The sequence below is a fragment of the Boleophthalmus pectinirostris genome, unplaced genomic scaffold (genome assembly GCF_026225935.1).
Source record: "Boleophthalmus pectinirostris isolate CB_2022bp ecotype Guang Dong unplaced genomic scaffold, ASM2622593v1 HiC_scaffold_15, whole genome shotgun sequence".
Lineage (NCBI taxonomy): Eukaryota > Metazoa > Chordata > Actinopteri > Gobiiformes > Gobiidae > Boleophthalmus > Boleophthalmus pectinirostris.
In genome coordinates this window covers 12,800,264-12,822,855 of record NW_026571070.1, presented here as the reverse complement: position 1 = coordinate 12,822,855, position 22,592 = coordinate 12,800,264, and the positions used below count along the sequence as shown (strand labels likewise).

The window sequence follows — 22,592 nt, the reverse complement described above, 5'->3', positions numbered from 1 at the left end:
ATATCATCATGGAGACAAGCAGGTTGGCTGGTGTTCATGGTCATTTTCAACCAGACTGGCTTCATGTAGCATAGGCCTACAAAAAAATAAAGTAGGTTATCTTAATTTACTTAGTGACCTTAACCCACATTACACCATTTTCTGAGCTATGTTGTTTCTATCTCAAAACCGTACCTGCAGCTGTGTTTTCTTTCCTTCACACGTGTCTTGTTTCACACACACAGACGCTGCATAGAGTACTTTTCTCGAACTGAAAGCACGCCATGTCATGTGTTAATACAGGATGTGCTCCACTGTGTTTTTAAACTCCACACACCTTCACTAGAATCATTTGGATGATATCAGTCCTGGAATTGCCAATCTCTACTGAATAAAAGGTAAAAAAAAAACAAAAAAACTACCACTTCATAATGTCACAAGGCGCAACAGAGCATTTTGAGCTTTGGAGAGACAAACTAATAAAACAGCATTACTCAAACATGTGTGAATGAAAAAAAACAACAACTCCAGGTCTGTTTTTGAGGAGGTAACAACATAACATGGCTTAAAACTCACAGGAGTCAGTTGTGTGTAATATAGGACCTTTACAGTTTAAACTAAAGTTCAGTGATTTTTTTATTTATTTTTTTATTTAGTTAGCTATTTGAATAGATCCCTGCCCTTTCCTACTAAAGTCACACCCTGTTTGCACTGCACCATAGGCCCTATAAATGCTACAGTACATGATGAAGTTCTGTGAAACGTTATCTTCTCAACATATCTCTTATCTGGTTTCCTGTATAAATGTTTATCATAGCTAGGGTGACCAGCTATGACATTTGTAAAGAAAATTGTTATGCACCAATATGAGTCAGTATAGTCATATTTTCTTAGCTTTTTGGTCATTTTTAAGCAGCTTTTCTGTGTTTTACCTCAACAAATGTCAATTTATACCTGTCTTAACTGTTGGGAGATAAGGGGTGACCAGATTTTCAAAATTCAAAACTGGGTCACACCTAGGTTGGGATGGTTGAAACATATAAAACTGTGAAAAGAACGTGCAACATTGTCTATTCTCGACTCACTTGTGCGTCATAATCTGAGAGACTTGTGTTGTTGTATTTATTTGCCTTACAGTCATTTTCAAGCATGGTTTTTCTGTACAATATATTCCCCCTCACTTCTGTTGCCGGGGATCAAATTGGTCCAAACACCTGGGACATTTCTTCTATAAAACTAGGACAAATCAATGGTTTTGTATGAATCTGCAGGGACAGGGGACACATGACTCAAAACTGGGACTGTCCCGGGTAGATAGGGACGTCTGGTCGCCTTACAGCTCCATAGATTCCTCAGACTTCTTATGAAAATCAATTTATACAATCTCAAATCATCTCTTGACCATGTTTTCTTATTTTAAACTCCACAAAGCACAATTGCAGCGACATAAACACGTAATTTATTGCAAAACCCCAACAGACAATTATTTTAGGCGGTTTTGCTTATTTTAGTGAGCTTTTTAGAGTCGTTTTACCTCTTCAAAGCGTCCCATTCATTGAAACATGCGCGCGCTGTATACGTGCAGAAGAGACCAGATGGGCGTGTCCGTGCGTGACTGACGTAAAAACTCAACGCGGAAGTAAGAGGACACGACCTGAGAAGATTATTCTCGTGTCACAAAACTGGTCAGGCTCTACGCGGGGGGTTCAAGGTGAGGAAAAGACATTTATATATCATATTACACGAAAAATACCGCATCAAAAACGTGCTATCTGTAATCGTTTGTATACATGTCATCGCCGGGTTATAAACTAGCTTACGCAAATGATTAGCGAAAAAGTCAGCAACGTGGTGTCATCGCACATGGCTGAATGAATGACTTTTGTGTCATCTTAAGCAGAAGTTGGTTGTTTTTTTTAAATAATTTTTGGCGCCTCGTAATTGTACAGAGCGTTCTTGAATGAGAAATCATGGCTATCCCTCGTTTCCTGCATTGATAATCGATAAATGTGAATGAATAAGCGCAAACTGAAGGCTGCGGAGGCTCTGGCGTTAAAATAAAGCGTGAAGGATTGAAGGACTATTTTTCATTAAATGTTTTGCATAGGTGTGGCTATTTGTTTCTGCTATACTTTCAAGTCATTAGGATTTGCTATACACCTAAGATTACCGTGTTAATGCTGCCAAAAATGATAATCTCCATCTTTGAATAAGGGGCATTTATCATCCAGAGCACGTTTTTACTCACCTGCCAGATGTCTGACTCATTCATGTGTTTCCCGCCAATGCTCAGAGGTGAAAACCACATTTAACCACAAAAACAAAAACGCTGTACTTCTTTGCTATAACTAAAAAGATTTTTTTAAACTTGCAAAATGACTTAATCCTTTTATTATTAGAGTGATTACATTGCTTGAAATGTTCCACAACATGACATTAAACATAGATCTTGCAGTTATTCATTACATGTGTTTAATTCACTAAAATAACTAGAAAAAAAGTTTCCTTACTGAGCTGCCTCCACACACTTGTCTTGTAATTTGGGCTTGTTGTGCCATCTGCTTGACACATTTTACTATGAAACATTCTAGGTAAAGCAATAAGAGATTACTAGGTTACAATGTCAGGTTACTAGAGCAATTTAAGTATTAATGGATTCTTGGTCAAAACACCAACAACCTCAGTATTTGCCATTATAAATCACATATACACCTGTATTTCAATTTTTAAAGACAGGATATAGACATTAAGTTCACCTGAGATTTTATGGTTACTATTTCCCAGTAATTTGTTTGGTTAAGGTGTGTCCCTTTTTCCCTACTGCAATTTGTAGCTTTGTAATTATACTAGGGCTGCTCGGTTATGGAAACAAATCATCGCAATTATTTTGGTCAATATTGAAATCACGATTATTCAAAGGATTATTTTTTTAGTTACACGATGCATTTATTCAGAATTTCTCTCTCTTAAAAAAAAGAAAAGAAAAATGTTATTGGTAATTTGCGCAAAACTTTCAAATTGAAAATAAATATAGGCTACAAATATGTACCCTAGAGCAGTTTTGCAATGTCTGAAACATAAAATAAATAAAATATACTTTGAACATGAAATAAGGCATAGAAAAACATAAATGTATCCAAAATAAGCTTTATATTCAGCTGTTCTACTATCTCTATATTAAAAAAAAATATATATATATATATACTTTATATATTATATTATATTTATATAAAAAATATCCCAAAATAAACTCGATTGCAGTATATGAGTTTGGAAATAGTTTGACACACGAAATCAGTTGCACAGCCTTAATTTATACAGTTGAAATATTCCTTTTACCCTCCACCGAAGACATTTTTCATCAATAATTGTCTAGTGTCTAGTCTCATGTGGCAATATTTAACCTTAAAGAACTTTTGTAAGACAAGTTTCCTGTTAAGAGGCTTGGTTTAACAATAGTATTTCTCAAGTATAACTTCAAAAAAGCATTACCGCTGCTGTAACTGTCACTACCAGTTCCTTCTTGTAATGAAGTGTTGCTAAACTTGCGTGTTCAGGTGGGTTGTGGTTGCATAGAAATCTGTTGTGTAGTGACAGTTAATATGGTGATTACTTTTGAAGGGAACAAAAGCCTGCGGATCTGTTTGTGATGGGAAAACAAAGCCGGACGTTCTGGTTTTGCAGATATGATCCAGGCTGGAGTCGGTCAAATGTGAAGGTCAAGGAAGTTAATATTTACAATGAAGAAGACAAGATTCCAGTCTTTTGGATTGAAGTTTTTCTTTTTTTTTTCATAAATTTATCAGTATTAATTTAAATGCATAACTTAACTCGATTGAAAAGGGGCTAGAAGGCTGCAAATCATAACTGCTCGTAGTAAGAAAGAAATGCATGTTTTCAATATAATGTAACACTATTTTAGATTAGGATTTTTTTCAAGTTTTTCATACATGTATCAGTATTAATTAAAACAAATGATAAATAGGGTTATGAGGCTCCAGCTTATATAGTAACTGCTTATAACTGTTAGGGATGTAACAATATCCAAATCTCCTGTTACGATTTTTATTACAGTATTTTGAAGAGGCTAATAGAATTTTTGAAAGGATACTTTCTGCTTCTAAAATACTTTGATAAGACTTTGTTGTGAATCATGATTGGGGATGTAGCAATAGCTGAAATACCATGATATTGTATCATCAGAAGGCTCTTAATAATATCACGGACCATCACTATATATTGAATCTCAAGTCTCTTTGCTTAAAATCATTGTTATGGTGCAGGAGTAGCTAAAAGAAACACAGAGAACTACATAGACCATGATCCTTTGCTCTGTTTCAGTTCAATTTACACAATGAAATAACTTATTAAGCACTTTAAATCTTAACTCTTTGGTTTATGACAGAACCAAAGTCTCGTCAAGGCATTTTTAAAGGAAAAAGTAGCATATTTACAATTTTGTTGGCCTCCACAAAGAATTAGTATAAATATTGTACCGTGAAAATATCATACAGAGAAATTTGGTTAGTTACATCCCTAATGATTGTCATAATCCCCAGAACTAAGGCAATAAACATATTTTTTTTATGTTGTCTGCACTGAAATGAGTCATGGGATATGTGGTTCTGTGTTTATTAGATGTTGCTACTATAAAACCATGCATTTAAGCAAAGGAACTTGTAATTCAATATATTGTGACAGCTCTCGATCTTATTTTAACGACTATCACGATATTTCGGTTATTGTAACATTCCTTATAACTGTTACTAATAATTAAGGTTTAATATTTATAGTTGCGTGGACATCTATACAATTTCAGTGTCCAGAAATGGGGCGAAAGGTGTACTTATATACTACATTTTAAACAATTATGAAATTAAGAAATGTGAAGTATCTATGATCTGTAATCTTTCAAGAGTTTTTGCAGAACGCAGCAAAATCACAAAACTAATAAAGATGAATTAAGCTTGATTTTAATAAGAAAAAACTATTTGTTGGCTAGTTTTTGATTGAAAAAATAAACTAAACAGAAATCTAACAGTTGCATAAACAACATTTTGATTTGATGGATTCGATTCTGCTAAGTAAGCATTTGTTCAGGAAGCAAAATACAAGATCTGGGACATTTGTCATCATTTCCCGTAATCTGTACCTTCGCTTTTTGCTTGTAACTCACAGTATAATTTTTATGTTGTTTTGCTTTGTTAACAGATCGTGCAGAGATGAATCGAGTGCGGAATCTGTTCAACAATTTTGTAAGTATTTCTTATTTTTTGCTGTGTAGTAACAAATTAGTGGATTTCTTGAATCTATTTATTTCAGTTGATGATGTCAAAGTTTTTTTCACCAACGTGAATATCATTTCTAAAGACCATTTGCAAATTTTTTTTTTATTAAATAGAAATTCAAAGATAACATGGACATTTGTTTGCACTGTGAATAAAATCTCAGTGTATTAGAAAGGGAAAGCAACATATTCTATTTTATTTGATTTGTCATAATTACAGAGGGAGGGCAGGGGCCTGTAAAAGTGTATCAGGGATTCTCTGTTACTGAAAATGAAGTCTTGTGACCTGACCTCAAGCGCATCTTTAAAGGTGCACTGCGTAACATTTCTAGCGGAGGGTCCGCCACTATGTTCCAAATCCATCAGAAGGGCGACAAGCAGGTGACGGCACTACTTTACATTTCAGATCTGTGGAGAGTCACCCCCATTCATAGAAGGAATTATAGAAATTATTTGACCAATAGAAATACCCATAATGAATAAACGTGGGTTAAAATGTGCAGAAGTGTTACCATGGAGACAAGCAGGTGACGGACCTTAGGGTTGGGCGGTAATACGGTATTACGGTTTACTGCGGTATTAAAAAGTAGCAACAGTATCAGTTTCATTACCGTCATTAAAAAAATCTGCAGCGCATAAGAACCTAATATAATATTGTAATTTATTGACACCTACATTTGTTTGCTCAGCACAAATTAATGTGTGGTTGTATTTTCAGTTTAATGCTATCACGATTTAAAACTAATAGTATCTATAATGTTTCTTTTAACTACGTGAGAAGATGACATTCGATTAGTTTCGTTCTGTTGTCACATGATGCTCATATGGAAGACCAAGACTAGATTGCAAGTGTCAGAAAATAACAGAGATATTAACACAAAGAAACTCAGAAGGCAGAATTCAGGGTTTTTACTCGCGGCGAGGGACAGAGGCACTGCTACAGCTTTTAACTGCCAAAGAACCAACGTCACGTATTTATTGAATCACACAGGTTACAAGAAAAAATGGGCGGTTACATTTTTCTATCACAGTAAAAAACACAGAGAATAAAGGTGTGTGTGTCTGTGCCAGTGTGTGTGTCTGTGCCAGTGTGTGTGTCTGTGCCAGTGTGTGTGTCTGTGCCAGTGTGTGTGTCTGTGCCAGTGCCTGTGCCAGTGTGTGTGTCTGTGCCTGTGTGTGTGTCTGTGCCTGTGTGTGTGTGTGCCAGTGTGTGCCAGCTGCTGAGGTGTAAGGGAGGGATGTGCGTAGGGAGGACTGTCCTTGGGGAAGATAACAGTTAATGAGAAGTTGGTTTTCCCGTGAGAAATACACTTTGAGAAATACTCTTTGATAAAATAAGACAAAGAATCATCTATACAAAATTTGAAAAGCTCTTTAACAGCAAGTCCGGTCGCAAGCGAGTTGGTTACCAGAAAAATACTTGTACTTCTGCCATTTACGTTTTACAGAAACAAAACTTAAAAACATGTGGCTAATTTGCATGAACTATAAGCACCAATAAAAACAACTCTCTTCTTGTGCTGCTGATGCGGTTCAGCTTCTGTCAGACTAAAGGACACGACTCAGTGGAATATGAGTGTTCTCTCTGTGACAGAGGATGTGCAGCTGATGGTGAGTCTGTTCTGTGTCTGTATCTTGTTGGAGATGGTTCATGTGAAAGTTTTCGGAGATTATAATTTATAATCTTCGAAAATAAATCTGCAGGTCATACACATAGACCGTACAGAGGTGCGGTTTCATAGCTTATCAAAGTCGTACTAAAACATGTTGGTAATACGGTAAAACTGTATACCCCGATTAAAATCCTGAGACTGTTTAACAATATCAAAATATGGATACCGCCCAACCCTAGTGGACCCTCTACAAGAAAAGTTGCACAATGCAACTTTAAAACTAGAAAGAGTCAAGAATGGTGTGTTAGATATTTGACAGAATATTTGACAGAAAATGGCTATGGAATTGTTTATTTGTATAGCACAATTTGTACACAAAGTACTTTACAAAATAAGATAGACATTAAAATCACAATACAAACCAAAATTAGATGTAAACCCAGTTTCTCAGTGTTTCTCCTTTTGTGTCCTTGTATTCAGATGAGCAGTGAGCGGTACAGTCGGTTCACACTACAGACGGAGCAGGATGGAGAGAGGAGGGTCCAGATGAAGATCTCGGAAGATGGGATAGACGGAGACGCAGAGGGGGGAGTCGGGGGGTCTCCAACGTTTAGACCAGCGCCACGGAGAGAGACCAAGAAGAGCCTCTGCTTCCTGCTCTTAGCCACTCTAGTCATCTTTCTCATTGGTAAGGCTTAAAGCGGCCGTATTACTCCATTTTCTGATCTCTGTTATAATGTTTCCTCATCACAAATGTGTCTGGAGTTGTGTTTTGTCTTATTCACACATGTTTAAAACACAATCCCCACATATTTAGGCTGAGTTTTTCTCTCAAACAGAAAACAATCAGAGCAGAGCATTTTCAGCTTTTGGAGACTTCTGTATACCTTTTATTAAATTATACAAGGAGCTGTAAAACTCATTATTTTTTGCCAGTTTTGAGCAGTTTTTTGTTGTTGTCCTTACAGGTTACATGTTGGCCTTCCTGATCCACGGTAAAACCAAAGCAGCGCCAAAGTGTGAGTCTGAAGTTGTTGTATTGACGAAGACGACCTCGACCCTTCTGCCTCATGAACCACAGTCCCATCTGACCTGGACTGACATCACAGACCTCCTGGAGACCAAACTCACCAGCACGGCCTTTGACCAAACCCTGAGGTACTTGGACATATTTATGCTGCAAGTTAAAAAAATAAATAAAATCATCACTCCTGTCTGCAATTGTATAAGTCAGACCAAACAGCCCTAGTGTAGTATAACAAGTAGTTCCTCTAGCCAAGATACTGGTCAAGTATGAGTTAGGTAGTATGCACTGATACTGATACTAGTATTGAATATCGGTGCCGATCCAGGAAAAAAAATGCGGTTTCTGGTATCTGTTGTATGAGTTCAGTCAATAGTCGTCGGTCAAGTTGGACTCTTTACTGACTGATGTAGCCCCAGGACGCTCATGTTTGAACATTAATTCATATAAAGCTCCTCAGTTACTTGCAGGATACATAACACATACATAAATACATTTTGTAATAACAGTGTTTTGAGGAAAAAAATGCCATTTTAATCCCTAATCTGGTATTAGTTAATATCTGCAAATATTTAAAGCTATGGAATCGGTATCAGAACTGAAAAAGCTGGATTGGTGCATCAATCTGAGAGTAAGAAAGCAGCAACGAAAACACCTGTAACTGATTTAAAAGAGATTAAAAAAAAAAATACATGGATACAAGCAGCTGGTGGATCAGAAAAGTTACCCAGTGTTACATTTATTATTTTCCCAATAAAACTGTACTTATGAGGTGCACTTCTTATTGTAGACTCAAAATCGTATTCCGTTTTTTTGTACCTGCTACAACCTTCATTATTTTATACTCATTTAAAGGTGCACTATGTAACTTTGGTTGGGGGTCCTTCAGCAGTATGACATTAAACAGATCTACTTTTACATTTATTGAATTACAGGTTTTATAGCTCAAAAACACCTAGAAAAACAGGCATTGTGACTGTAAGCGGGATTTGCTCTCCACAGATCTGACCTGTAGGTTGGTCTGGTTTTGGTCTCCATGAAGATAGAAAGGTTTAATGCCATACTGTGAAACACTCCAGACAAAGTAATAACGTCCCCATGGAGAAAAGCATTTGATGGACCCTCCACCAGAAAAGTTAAATTATTCTTATTCTTTGCAGGGAATTTGACGTGCCCTTGCGTACAGCAGGCAGCGATGGCGACACTCGTCTGGGAAACAAAATTGTGCAAAAATTCAAGGAGCTCGAGATGGATCCCTGGACTGACACCCACCACGTTCGACTGCAGACTCCAGACAAGTAAATACAAAATATGAACACAAGGATGCAAACACACTCTTACATGAATGCTTTTTGGAGAATTTAGATATAATGGCAAGTCACATAAATCAGAATTAGACTTGTTTTCTTTAATTCAAGTGCAAATAATTTTATTTTTTAGATTCACAATTACAAGACAACAAAATTGCAGCTAAAGGTCCTATATTATGGAAATGATCTCTTGGGAGCTTTAAGCCATACCTGGAGTTTTTTTGTTTTTGAGTTGGTTTATTAGTCAGTCTACATCTTCAAAGCTCAAAATGCTCTGTTCCATCTTGTGATGTCATGTACTACTAGTGGTAGTTTTCAAGTTAACAGCTACTTTTAACCTTTTGTTCAGTAGAAACTGGAAGTTCCAGGGCTGAAACTAAAACTTTAAAAATACAAAGCAATATCCTGTAATATTACCACATGACATCACAAGGAGGAACATAGTACTTTCTGTTAGAGAGAAGAAATCAGCCTAAACATGCAGGATTTGTGTGTTAAACATGATGATTTTTAACATTATTCCTAATATATAGTATACATTTTGCAATTCTGTTTCAAAATGTTTTATTTATTTGATTTTAATCATTTTCTTTCCATTCTAATACTGCTTTTTGGAACTACGAAAGTTGTAACTCACCAATACGTGACCTTTTTTTGTCTAATTCGAATATAAACACTTGGACAAAAACATCTCACAAGATAGTTTGTCTCGTGTGTGCACAAACTTGTGACAAAATTATCTTGCAACATCTCGTGGCATGAGATCTTGTACGATCCTTACTTGCTACAATTCTAAATGGATTTCAAGAACTGGCAGCTCCATTAGCCACTTCTATCTGTTTAGTACATTAACAGCTCTTTTTACATGCACATTGACTTAGTGTGGGAATAATCCATAGTTTGCATTTCCGTCTCTGCAGGGATAAACCAAACCGGGTCATTTTCGGATCAAATAACTTCAGACCAGGGGGATTTCTGGCTTACAGCGGCAATGGATCGGCTCAGGTAACTCTATACTATTCACTTGATCTTGGCCTGAGAATTAGGGTTCTGAATACACTTCTAGGACTGGGAAAGACTGACGAAACTGAAGTCCTCTTTTTTTTTTTTTTTTTTTGTTGCAGTCTTGCAGTCCACCAGAAATAAATAAAAATGTGATTTAAAGGTCCTATATTGCACAGAATGGTTTCTTGTGAGGTTTAAGCCATGTTAGAACGTTATTACCTTGTCAGAAACCTATCTGGAGTTGTGTTTTGTTTCATTCACACATGTTTGAGTAATCCTTTTATTATTAGTCTGTCTATAATTTCAAAGCTCAAAATGCCCTGCTCCACTTTGTGATGTCAAGTAGAGGTAGTTTTCAAGTTAACAGCTCCTTTTACCTTCAGTAGAGTATTTGCAGGCTCAGGAACAGTTTTTCTTTCATTTTGATAGAAGAACTCAACTTAAATATGCAGGATTTTGTGTTTTAGATATGTGTGAATGAAACAAAACACAACTCCAGGTATGTTTTTGATGAGGAAACAACGTGATGCAGACCTGCCTTAGAAAACCTTATTGGGATATTTAGGGCTGCTTATTCTTAGATTAATCAGCTAATTTTAGAAACACAAAAAGCCTATTTATAATACTACTTTAACATTGTCATTTAGTCTTTTTCTGAAACACTAGTTTTTGTTTTGTTTTGTATCTGTTGAAATAATTCTACTTTTTATGTGAACAGGGGAAGCTGGTCTATGCCAACTATGGACGTCCTGAAGATTTTGCAGTTTTGTCAAAAAACAAAATCGATGTCAAAAATAGTGTGCTCATAGTTAGAAGTGGGAACATCAGCTTTGCTCAAAAGGTATTCATATATAATCTATTCTATATCTAAATTCAGGTAAGTTTTGTAATTATTTTATTTTTTTTTTAAACATATTTTTATTTATTTTTTAAGGTGGCAAATGCTGAAGAAAGAGGTGCAGTAGCTGTTCTTATCTATCCAGACAGCCAGGACTACAAGTATGCCTCTACTGAAATCTATGGACATGTAAGTTTTCATACTGCCTCTTAAATTCTCTGTACTGACATGTGTTCATCTTATAACATTCAGTCCAGGAGAATTATTTACATTAAAATAAAAGAAACAAGAAATTCAGAATACTGTACTAAAAATACAATTATATTCCAGCTCATATTTGCTTGGATTTAGTGCATGTGCATGTAAAAAGAGCTGTTAATGTACTGTGTGTCACTTCCTTTTTCAAACCAGGAAAAGAGGAAGTGGCATTCAAACCTCTACACTAGTTTTTAGCTCTCACAAACCCCCCTGGTACATTGCTACTATTCATATGCATACGTATTTGTTATAGGTACCATATTTTCCGGGCTATTAGGCGCTCTGGATTATAAAACGTCATTAAATAGTCTATTTTCAAACTTTTTTCACAAATAAACCGCACCGGACTTCAAATGAAACAACAGTTGGATGGGTCAGTCGGACTTTGTTTGGCACGTTCACGGTGACTCTGGGCTTTGTTCAGTTGTGGCGTGTAGGGAGGATGCTGTGTGGGACCGCTGGATTGTTGGCGTTTTCGCAGTGACTCAGTTGTGGCTCAGAAAGGCACATTGCACTCGCTTTTTTCGGTTCGTTCCTCCGTTCCATTTCTCGTCGGCGTGGAGTGATGAGTGTGGCTGTGGGTGTTTTTTCGCTGCTCGGTCGCTGTCTGCTCCTTGCGTGTTTGCGTGCGCTGTGGGTGGTGCGGCTTTGTAGTTTACTGAAGTCGTGCTGGGACACCCGAGTGGATTCATGTATAGGGCGCTCTGGATTGTGGGGAGCGCGGTCGTTTTTTGATGATGTTAGAGGCTTAAGAAGCGCGTCTAATAGTGCGGAAAATACGGTAAATAATCTGACCAAAATCACTTGTTCATCAATTAATTTCACTGACTGAAAAGATGTGCAAAAAATATGTAATCTGAATTTTATCACAGAAAAAACATGCGCAAGAAAAAAGAAGAAAATTCGTTTTATGTTTTATACCACAGAATTACTCAAACATCCCTGAATCATTTAAGATTCTTGTGAGCTTTAAGCCATGTTATAGTGTTGTTACTTCCTCAAAAACATACCCATAGTTGTGTTTTGTTTCATTCACACATGTTTGAGTAATTCTTTATTACTGGTCTGTCTAAATCCCCAAAGCTCGAAATGCTCTGTTCCACCTTGTGATGTAATGCAGGGGTAGTTTTGCAGTTAGCAGCTCCTTTTGCCTTTAGTTCAGTAGAGATTGGCAATTCCAGGACTGAAATCATCCAGCAGATTCTAGTGAAAGTGTTTAAAATAATATGTGAATGAAACGAAACACAACTCCATACATGTTTGTGATGAGGAAACAACATTATAACATAGATCAAAATACACTGTAAACTGGGTGCTTTAAATAACTAGATAACATAAATATAACATTTAATTTATCTGTTTCTCTTCTCTTCAGGTGCATTTGGGTTCGGGGGATCCCTACACTCCTGGTTTTCCTTCATTCAACCACACACAGTTTCCTCCCACTAAATCTGCCGGTCTTCCCAATATTCCAGCTCAGTCCATCAACTCCCAAATGGCTAAAACCATTTTACAGTGAGTTAAATGATGGTTTCTCCTGTGCCTGTTTTACCTGCATATCCATTGATGTTTTGCAGTGACATTACTCTGGGTGTGTTTTACATGTGTCTCCAATGGTGGCATGTTTAGGAGTTGCCATAGCGATACAATGCCATTCCCCCGTTAGACACACATGTAGAATGCCCCCAGTGTGATGTGACTGTATCAATAAGGAATTTTCAACACAAAATAAGTATGATTTTGTAGTATTTTTTATTCTGCAAAGCACTTTGAATTACTTTGTGTACGAATTGTGCTGTATAAATAAACTTGCCTTGCCTAATGCTGTCATATTGTACTAGTTATAATACAGGTCAAGGCCATTCAAAACTGCTTAGGAATGGAAAATGTTTTATTTTTTTTTTCAGTATCGTTAATTTACATTCAAGTGAGTAGCTACCTGTTAAAAATGAAAAAAGACGACACTAGAACTTGCATTGATATAGAGAGAGGTTTTAATACCTAATTTCCAATGTATTTTCTTCTTTTTTAAGATATTGCTCTGTAAAAATAAGTAATAAAATTTGTCAGGGCACTGAATTCTATACATTTTTTACTATTTCAGATCGATTGGTGGGCCCATCCCTGGTGGAGACACTGGTTTTGTTGGTGGTGACACTACTTTGTCCTACGCTCTGGGAGGAGTTGAAAACATCACAGTTGAAGTGAACAATGCTCTGGTCTTCAAAGAAATCCACAATGTTTTTGGAGTCATCAAAGGCTTCGTTGACCCTGGTAGGTCCAGTAGTCTGTGTTATAAATTTCCTGGTATAACTCTTAGTTCAGTAACTGATCATTTAGTTCAGGCGTTTGCAGGGTTTGTGTGTTGAACATGTGTGAATGAAACAAAACACAACTCGGTGTATGTTTGTGATGAGGAAACATGATATCTTACATCAGAAAATAGCATAATATGGGTGCTTTTAAGTAATTTTTTGACTGAATATTGTTGGGACTTTACATTGTTTTTATTTTGTATTCACTGTGTTATATTTGCGTATGAATCCACAGATCGTTATGTGGTCCTGGGAGCACAGAGGGATGCCTGGGGTCCAGGATACGCCCGTGCCACCGTAGGGACCGCCACACTGATCGAGCTCGCCAAGGCTATACGAGACATGGTGGAGAAAGGTAACAACTTATTATAAAGTGAAACTTTGCAATGTTTTCATTATTACAAAATGTATGCCGTAATTTGCTCGTGAAACATGTGGCAAAGAAAAACTAATGTAGGAAGGCTAAATCAAGAGCAAAACTAAACTAACTATAACTAAAGTGGGATTAAAGGACCTGTACCTGATTTTTACTGTTTTAAAATGACATAATTCTGTTTTTCATGTTTTTAAGTGGTTTTCAGTGGTTCGAGTTACTCCCACTTACTTTGTAACAGGAAAGATAAGAACTAGTGCGCTAAGGTACTTGTTTTGACCTTGAGAGCTGCTTGCTTAGACAATGTATCTACAGGGTACAGGGCCTTTTTTAATACAATTTTTTATATTTATAACAAACTATTAAATTCTGTAAAATTAATACTTTGTACTGTTCAAATATTTATTATTGATTATTGCGTGAGCCAGCCTTGTTATTTTTGTACATGCTCCTGGAAATGTTTAAAATGTGAACTGTAAACTTGTTTGGTAAAAATTCAATAAAAAATGTTTTTGGTTTTTTTTTCAGATGAATTTAGACCTAGAAGAAGCATTGTATTCGCTAGCTGGAGCGCTGGGGAGTATGGCAGTGTTGGTGCTACTGAGTGGCTTGAGGTAGGATTGCTTTATTTATTTAAAGGGCCCATATTGTACTTGTACTTGTGCTGTTATAATGTGGTTTCCACGTCACAAAGAACCTGGAATTGTGTTTTGTTTCGCTCGCACACGAGTTCTTCTCTCAAAAGGGAAACATTTTGTTTCACCTTGTGATGTCATGTGGTAATACAGGAATTGCTCAACTGTGTTTTTAAACTCCAACACACCTTCACTACAAAACTTTTGTTTGGTTGTCAGTTCCAGGGCTGAAATAATTAACCAAACATAAAAGGTTCTGTTAACTTAAACTACTGGTACATGACCTCACAAGGTGGAACAGAGAATTGTGAGCTACTCAAACATGTGTGAATGAAACGAAACACAACTCCAGGTAAGTTTTTGATGAGATAACAACATGATAACATGGTTAGAGGTAGTTTTCATATATAGGACCTTTTTGAAAGGTTTGTTTTTTATTAGGAGTACAGTTAAGTGTTTAAAATCTCAAACATCTTTACTGTCTTGTTTCAGGCTTACACCTCTTCACTTGACAAAAGTGTCTTAACCTACATTAGTTTGGATGGGATTGTCCAAGGTAAACACCCACACTATTATTACATTTGTCCAAGTAAATTTGATAGTTTGTGAATTTTACATGAAACTATGTATTTTTTTTAGGTATTGGGAGCTTTCGTGCCTCAGCCAGTCCTCTTCTCCAAAATATTCTCGACAGTGCCATGAAATCGGTAACAGCCTTTAAGTGTTTTCCACAGGTTTATACTCAGACTATGGTGGTACAAGCAAGCATGTTATACGTCTATAAATGAATGAAATGTGAAAAGTGAGACCAGCCTCTCAAACTACAAAACAAATTTATCTATGGGTACAAATAAAGCAGCCTAACCTCATTGCCTTTACTAAACAAAAAAAAAAACAATGATTACTGATTAAAAATATTTACTTCTATTTGTTTAAACTTCATGCTTACAGTGTTATCATATTAGATTTTTTTTGCTAAGATGGTTTTCAGACTATAGGGTGAAAATTAGACCATGGGGGGCCACCATAGTCATCTCTGTTAATTGAAAACACTGAACTTTTTAAATTGCTGCACATTTCATCTTGTAATTTCATATAAAACTGAGTGTGTTGTCTCTATTTTGACACAGGTGAAGAGTCCCACTGGTGAAAAATCTGTGCACGATATGAAGTCTACCAACCTGTAAGTCAATTAAATCATACACAGATTACCTAAAGTTGTGATTTTTTTTTTTTTTTTTTTTTTTTTTGAAGGTCCTATATTTGGCAGAATTTACTCTTGGGAGCTTTAAGCCATGTTTGAACGCTGCTACCTCCTGAAAAACATACCTGGAGTTGTATTTTGTTTCATTCACAAAACACAACTTCTGGTTTGTTTGTGATGAGGAAACAATAGGATAACAGATCAGAAAATAGTGTAATATGGGTCCTTTTTAATCTGTAAAATTGTATTCTAACTTCATAATATTGTCAACAGGATGCACCCCATGTCCATGGACGACCCAGCTTATCCTTTCCTGGCCTCCTCTGGAATCCCCTCAATCTCCTTCCAATTCACCTCTCAGCCTGTAAGTAAGAACCTGCACCCATGAATGCATCCGTCTTTTGTTCCTGCCTTTTGAAACCACAAACTCAAAAGTTCAAATAAGGCTAACAGAGAAGACTTGAGCTGGATCTCTTGAATCAAAAAATCCCTGGGTGCTGTAGTAAGAATTCATAATCAGAATTCAGAATTAACCTAATTTAGTGGGATAATACCTAAATATAAACAGTTGTATGCCAGTCAAGAAGCAGTTTGTGAAGAAAAGTATGTTAAATTACAGAAAGTTGTTTGAGTTTTTTGTTTTAAAGGGTTCCATATTTAAGACATCGCACTAGGGAGAATTTTGTCAAAGTTTTCACACAAAAGAAACACGTTTTCCTGATAGGTTAAACCTGATTTCAACAAGATAAAGGTGTTTTCTTACATTTTTTTTTGTCAAATATTAATCTCCGTGTACATTACAGAAGTTTTGGCCCAGTGTACATCATGGTTGCTAGGTAACAGTTGAATGAAATTTCCTAGCTGGATGTCAGGATTTCCAACCAGGAAGTACAGCTTGGGACCAAAAAAAAGCTTGCCATATGGTGAAACGTTTCAGGCAATAAACTCTCCCTGGAGACGAGCAAATGACAAACCCTCCACCAGAACCAATTACAACTGCATATCTCCAAGACAATAATTATGATATTATCAATGTTTTCGATATATCTCCTGCCTCTGCTTAAAGGTGCATTGCGTAATATTACTAGTGGAGAGTCTGCCACCAGCTTGTCTCCAAGGAAATGTGACTGTTTTGTCTGGAATGTTCCACAGTATAGATTAGACCCATCTACCATGAGGAAAACAAGCAGGTTACAACACTACATTACATTACAGTTCAGATCTGTGGAGAGTCGCCCCTATTCACAGAAAGAATCATTGTATTTTTGACTGATAGAAACATCTGTATATGAATAAATGCTAGATTTATGTTTATTGTCATACCATGGAACAGTCCAGGCAAAGAAAATGACATCTTTATGAAGACAATTACCATATTTTTCAGACTATAGGTCACACCTTCCAAAAAATGCATAATGAAGAAGAAAAAAAACACAATTTGCATTTTTTGGGGGAAATTTATTAAATTTATTTTATATCAGGAAGCGCCATTTCATCTTGAAAGGCAAGTTATAGTAATAACAATAGAACAGAGGAGAACTGGCTTTTAACGTCACATATGAACAGTTCTTCAGAAAACTATAGCACAAACATCTCACTCCAAATCACTAAATCCATTGAATTCTTCATCCTCTGTGTCACTTCTTAGCAACTCTGCGAGCGCGAGGTAAACAGAGCGCCACTTACTCTTCTGCATAGCTCTCATCAGTCTCAGCATCAGTTCCAGTCAGAATTATTCCGGCCTTTCTGAACCCTGACAGGATGGTTTCTTTTGTCACTGAAGTCCAGACTTTGCATGGTGCACTCTTCCGATTACTGTGAAGCTGTGTTCTCCATCTTCGCCTTTCGCCAGTCCCTGACAAGTTTCTTACTCACTCCAAACTTTCTTTCTGCTGCTCGATTACCATTCTCGGCTGAATGTTTCACTACATACAGCAGGACAGAGGCCCTTTCTGCAGGAGACATGTGCAGTAGAGGACGGAGTGACAGTGGTACTGGAGTAATAGGAGTAGCAGATGGTGCACAAGTCTAAAGTGTCCTCTCGCAGCTGTCGGTCTGAAAATTTCAATATATAAGTTGCAGAACCACCCAAACCATGAAAAAAGTGCAACTTAGTCTCAAAAAATATGGCAGGTAGCGGAACCTTCTCCAGAAAAGTTACACAATGCATCTTTTAAACAAATCTTTCCTATGCTTGCAGACTGATGAGTACGAGTACTACAATACACTTCTGGATAGCAAGGATCACCTGGACTACGGGACGTCCCATAAGACCTCCTCCGTTGTTGCTCTAGCTGCGCAGCTCGCCGGTCACATGGCCCTCAGGCTGGTTCACAGTCACCTGCTCCCCTTTGAAGTCACCGGCTACAAGAGACTCCTCAACAGAAAAGTGTACCAAGTCAACAATCACGTATCTGAAGTTGTCAAGGTTAGACTTAGTTTTAAAAGTCCTGTATTACACTAAATGGACTCTTGTGAGCTTTAAGGCATGTTTATAATCTTCTTAGCTCCTCAAAAACATACCGGGAAATGTGTTTTGTTTCATTCACACATGTTTGAGTTAGTCTGTCTACATCTCATCAAAATGCACAGTTCCACCTAGTGATATCATGAAGCGGTAGTTTTCAAGTTAAGTTACCTTTTACTTTTATTTTTAGTGAAGCTGTGTGGTTTAAACATATCTGAATGAAACAAAACAACTCCAGGTATGTTTGTGATGAGGAAATATTGTAACATAGATCAGAAAATAGTCTGTAGTGATTCACCGATACTGATACTGGTATTAAATATCAGTGGCGATACTGAAAAATTTTGCTGGATCGGATATCGACTTCCAAATATCAGTTCAGCTGATATCCTGGTTGCGTATGAATCTATGTACTGTAACCATTTACTGGTTATAACTCACCCAGATATGTTTGAGCTTTTATTTATACAAGTTCTGTAGTTTCTTGGGAGATAAATAACAGCTACATAACACATTTGGATCAGTTTTGTCTTACTGTATTTTAGTTTTTTCAATCTGCACTGGTATCTGTTAATATCAGGGATGTGCAGATGATTCTGAAACTATAGCTTTGATATCAGAACTGAAAAAGCTTTATCGGTGCAGTTGTCTGTTCAATATCTGTAATCAGTTAAACATGAAATGCTCGGAATAATGCATCGCTTGCATTATTCCAAACGATGCATTATCAAGCATTGACTTTCACTAATATACTTTGTGAATCCGTTTTTCCTGTAGTCTGGGCAGCTGCAGGATGTGAGCACTAAATGGCTGTTTCGAGCTCAGTCTTCATTCCAGCGCGCGGCCGACGCCCTCGACAAAGACATCAGAAACACCGACCTGAGCGACGCCGAGGCCTGCAGACTGCTCAACGACAGGATCATGAGGGTCAGACTCTACACACATCTCATAATATTATTATTATTATTATATGGTGTCTTAAAGGTCCTATATTAGTGAGCTTTTAAGACATTTTTTATATTACTAGGGCTGGGTATCATTAAGAAATTGTCGATACGATACATAGCTCGGTACATAGACCTCAATAAGATACGTTTTTCGATACAGTGCACTTTCAATTCAATATGATTCGATATATTTCAAATCGATTCGATACAGTTCAGTGAAAAAAGGCAAACTCATGGCTGTGATACTAAAAGTTCGCTAAGTTTGTGCAAAGTTAATATGAAAAGCACCCATTTTACTCATCAAAACAGTGAAAAAGTAATTTAGTAAAATATACTAAAAATTACTTTTGGCAATATGTATCATCAAATTAAACAAAACGATATCGATATTTCAATATTTTTGCACACCCCTAGTTACTACCTCCTCAGAAACACAGCTGGAGTTGTTTTGTTTAATTCACACGTTTGACTAATCCTACGTTTTTACTATAGATATTTCCGAATCTCAAAATGCACTGTTCCACCTTGTGATGTCATGAAGTGGTTTTCAAGTTAACAGATACACTTCACCTTTTTTACCCCATGACATCACAACGTGGAACCAAGTGTTTTCTGAGAGAAGAATTCAGCCTAAATATGCAGGATGTGTGTTTTTAAACATATGAATGAAACAATACACATCTCTGGGTCTGTTTTTGATGAGGTACTAACATTATAACATAGTTCAGAAAATGGCATAATATAGGCCCTTTTAAAGTGCAATGTGTACTGTAACTAGGAGTAGAGGGTCTACCAGATGTTATTGCTTTGTCTAGAATGTTCCACAGTATGACATTAAACTGTCCATGGAGAGAAACCACCAGACCAAGTTTCAGGTTAGATGTGAGGGCAGGAAATCTCACTCAGTAAAAATGTAATAAACTTTGATAAGATTGCCACAAATGCTAAAACATATCAAATCAATAATTTTCATGGAGACAAACATGTGCCGGAACCTTCACCCTTTATTTTACATTTTTAAAAGAAATATTCTCACTGTATTACATTTGTTTTACTTATAAGGTTTCTTTTTTTTTTTTTTTGCTCGATCTTAAATGAGTTACAATATAGCTGAATATCAATGTCACTTCTTGTTTCACTTCACTATTTAGTGCAGAAAAATATAACAAACATCTGCTCTTTGGGATGGTTAACACTGTGATAGTTACAACTGTCTCTTTTTCCAATACAGATCGAACACTCCCTCCTCTCCCCCTACGTCTCCCCTCTTGAAACCCCCTTCCGCCACCTGCTGTTCGGAAAGGGCCCTCACACGCTGGCTGCTATCGCTGAGATGACGGACATGAACCAGCTGCACACTGAGCTCGCGCTGGCCACCTGGAACATACAGAGTTGTGCAAACGCTATGGTGGGAGATCTGTGGGAGATTGACAATGAAATCTAATGTGAGTGTTTGGGTGTAAGAGTGAACTACTATGAGCTTACAAGCACTTAAGCACACAGCAAATAACTTGAAAGATTACAAGGAATAAAGACGCGCTCTGTGACTTTTCTGGTGGAGTGTCTGGCACCTGCTTGGCTCCATTTAGTTGTTAAAGCTGCCCCTGGAAAGTCCCACAGTATGGCATTTATCTTCATCAGTCTTGCATTTGTTCAACTACAGGTGTTTTTGAGCAATGAAAAACATGGTCACCTCTTCACAGATCTGACCTATAACTTGTTTATCTCTCTAGAAACAAGCAGCCAGGCCAAAAATAATATCGTGGGACATTCAGGCAAACAAGAATATGGAGAGAAGTAGGTGATGGACCATCCACCAGAATCACAAAATCTTTAAACTACAAAACAAAACTCAATTTTATAGTTTAAATGATAAGAATAAATGAAAGTCTAGTCAAAGCTTTTGCGGGTGAACTCTTGGCATCCACGCACTGAGGTCCTTTATATTTAAGTTGCTTTATCAGTGGCAGTGTTCACTATAAAGATTTGTCTTTTTTGACATTATCGGAAGCAGTGCCTTCCATAATTATGACGGTTATACTGTCTCATTCTACAGCAGCATCTGCTACAAACGCCATAACAACGGGCTGTGTTGGCTGAAAGGATGGATTAATATTGTGTTGAATTTCAATATGATTAAATGGCAGATACAAACAAATTCGAACTTACGCAACAGACTACGCAACATGGTACCAAAAAGCCAAATAATTGTTAATGTCTGCCTGTAATAAATATTTTAAAACGGTTATTATAAAAAAAAAAGCACTTGACAAGCTAAAACTATTGTGAAAAACAACACAAAAAAAATTTAACAATATTTAACATGAATGTATTTAATATTTATGATGCGAAAAATGGCTAAAACGTGATCTAAATGTTACCATGCGTTACCAAATCTCCCTTTACGGCACTCCAGAATCCACAGATTGGTTGGTTAACATGACAACCATTTTTGTTGCACAGTTTTTTTGGAGCAGTTAAAGTAATCGGGAGCAGTGCCTTCCATACTTGAACCATTATCGGGGGCAGTGTCTCCCATAATGCAATGCAGTGATGGTAGTTTTTGTCTACCAGTGTTTGTGTGTGTTTTTTATTTTTGTTGTGTGTGAATGTAAAATTGTGTATTTATCGGGAGCAGTGCCTCTCATATTTCACTGAAGGGTGGAACAACTTTTCGGGGACAGTGTTTCCCCAGGGTTTTATACTTGATATATTTATTTTTTTGGCTTTGTTTTGATTCAAGCTGTGTGTGTCATTGCATAATAGTTGTCTAAGAGTATAATCTTTGAAGCAAGATTTCATTATTTCAATTTTTGCTACTATAAGAAGTCGTGCCGCAACGTTCAAATAACTTTTTAATAATTCTGAACTGAAATAGCCTGACATGTACCTCAAATCTTGCTTCACTGAACAAACCTTAGACTTCAAAAATATCTGCTTTCTTTTCTTTTTGTTACTTGTGCAAAGCTTGCGTCATAGGTCATCCTTTCTGTACCGACCCATTCTCAAAACACTGGATTTCAATACACTGTAGTCAAGATACTGTAGTTGCCTGCTTCAGTTGCTACATGAACTTGCATTGTGCTGATAGGCTTCAAATAGGTCAAAATTCTCCCCTTCCCCAGTTTCATTTTACTCACTACTGCTTTGCTTACTTATTCCGGTTTGTTGCTGTTAACTACATGTTCATTATAGACAGACAGGTGACTTGCGTTTGCCTATAACTGCAATTTAATCACCTGTTCGTCAACATATTTTATTTGTCAACATCTTCTTGAAATGTTCATGTTCTATTCACATCCTGCTGAAAACGGTAATAAACACTTTTGCTTCTCAT

General features: G+C 36.8%; 1 protein-coding gene across 1 annotated transcript; it reads left to right on the top strand.

Annotated features, from left to right (window-relative positions):
* The first annotated feature begins 1,571 nt into the window (after positions 1 to 1,571).
* Positions 1,572 to 22,591, top strand: tfr1b (transferrin receptor 1b). The gene is made up of 19 exons (XM_020926004.2): positions 1,572 to 1,690; positions 5,191 to 5,234; positions 7,360 to 7,567; positions 7,848 to 8,037; positions 9,064 to 9,201; positions 10,134 to 10,218; positions 10,937 to 11,059; positions 11,153 to 11,245; positions 12,690 to 12,829; positions 13,419 to 13,588; positions 13,865 to 13,984; positions 14,531 to 14,616; positions 15,130 to 15,193; positions 15,277 to 15,344; positions 15,768 to 15,820; positions 16,115 to 16,205; positions 18,042 to 18,269; positions 19,086 to 19,235; positions 20,487 to 22,591. Exons 2-19 carry the CDS (start codon positions 5,202 to 5,204, stop codon positions 20,697 to 20,699), a joined length of 2,253 nt encoding a protein of 750 aa, XP_020781663.2. The 5' UTR covers positions 1,572 to 1,690; positions 5,191 to 5,201; the 3' UTR covers positions 20,700 to 22,591.
* The last annotated feature ends 1 nt before the right edge of the window (position 22,592 follows it).